The 1,561-nt window shown below is 54.8% G+C and overlaps 1 protein-coding gene across 1 annotated transcript in view; it reads left to right on the top strand.

The window, feature by feature from the left end:
* Positions 1–536: 536 nt before the first annotated feature.
* LOC105309972 (two pore calcium channel protein 2-like) overlaps positions 537–1,561 on the top strand; it is a 43,415-nt gene continuing 42,390 nt past the window's right edge. The window contains exon 1 of the mRNA XM_023526495.1: positions 537–757. Within this exon, the coding sequence (XP_023382263.1) occupies positions 537–757 (221 nt within the window). The remainder of the gene's footprint in view (positions 758–1,561) is intronic.

Below are 1,561 nucleotides of genomic sequence, written 5' to 3' on the forward strand. Positions count from 1 at the left end.
AGGGGGGCCGGGGTCTCCATCTCGGTTTCCTCACCTGTCGGGGTGGGAAATAAAATGACCTCTGTGCACCTCAGAAGCTCTGCCCAGGCTCGGCGTGTGGGCATCATTCAGCCGTGCCCTCTGCAAGGCTTAGGGCCCAGTCCCGAGGTGGCCGGCCCAGGGCTGGCCTTCGCTGCTCAGACCCGGTCTCTCCTCCTCCAGCTCTCGCATTTTCCCTCGCGCTCTGAACGGCCACCACCCCGCCGTCAGGAGCCCTCGCCTGCCCTCCCTCAAGAAAGGAAATTTATTTTTTTAATTGTCCTCTGCCATTGGCTTCGCAGATGGACTCCGTGTTCCCATACGCCACCCCAGAAACGCTCAGGCCAGGATCCTCCTCTCCTGGGGGTTCCTGGGGGCAGGAGGCTGGTTCTGGGCGGGGCTGTCTCCTGCGGGGACCCTTCTGGGGTCCCCAGCTGCTCCCTGGATGCTGGGCGGCCCCTCTGAGCCAGCCGAGCACACAGTCCTCTCACACTGCTGATATTCACAGAGCACCTGCTATGCTCCCAGAGTGCTCCAGGCTGCTGGACACGGCAGACCAGGTGTCTGCCCCCAGGGAGCTGACTTTGTGCCAGGAAGCGAAAGAATCGGGTGACCCAAACACGTGGAAAACCACACTTGAACAGAAGGCACCGGGGCCAGCCAACCAGAGAGATCAGGACAGCGTCTCTGAGGAGGTGACATCGGAGCACATGGGCACAGCCGAGCAGGAGGGACTCAGGTGAGAGGGAAAGAAGGCTTTCCAGCAGGAGAGACAGTACGAGCAAAGGCCCTGAGGCGGGAAGGCGTGCTGCACAGGCGAATGAGGGTGCGTGAGGCCAGGGGGATGTGGAGAGGGCAGGGGGGACATGAGGCCCCCCAGCCAGGCAGCTACCTCCCCTCCCTTCCCTCCATACCCACCCCTGCCTGAGCAAATCCCAGTTGTCATATCATTTGATCTGTGACCATTTGGCATGGAACCGAAAAATAAGGAACCTTCGAAAAGTCCACGACATCATTATCGTTTCTAAAAATAATGAACAGTAATTTCTTAAAATCAATAAATATCCAGCCAACGCTCAAATCTATCTATCTATCTATCTATCTATCTATCTATCTATCTATCTATCTATCTGTCTGTCTGTCTATCTATCTACCTACCTACCTACTTATCTATCTATCTATCTGTCTGTCTGTCTGTCTGTCTGTCTGTCTGTCGATCGATCGATCTATCATCTATCCAATTGTTTTACACTTAGAGAATTTTGTGTGTGCATCAGTATCCAAACAAGGTTCATTGGTTGATATGCTTCTTTCCCCCTGTTTTAATCTACGGGTTTCCCTATGGTCTCTCCCTCTCCCTCTCCCTCTCCACGTCTCTGTCTCTCTCTCTTCCTGACTTGAATCAGGAAACAGACGCATCCACTATCAGGGCAATAAGAGGGTGAATAGGGGACTGTGGGTGGGCCGGGTCTGGGAAGTCTGGAAGGCTGTGGCCAGAGGATCAGAGAACCGGTCACTAACAGCTCGCATCCTGGTTTTGGCA

This window comes from Pteropus vampyrus, unplaced genomic scaffold (assembly GCF_000151845.1).
Source record: "Pteropus vampyrus isolate Shadow unplaced genomic scaffold, Pvam_2.0 Scaffold972, whole genome shotgun sequence".
Lineage (NCBI taxonomy): Eukaryota > Metazoa > Chordata > Mammalia > Chiroptera > Pteropodidae > Pteropus > Pteropus vampyrus.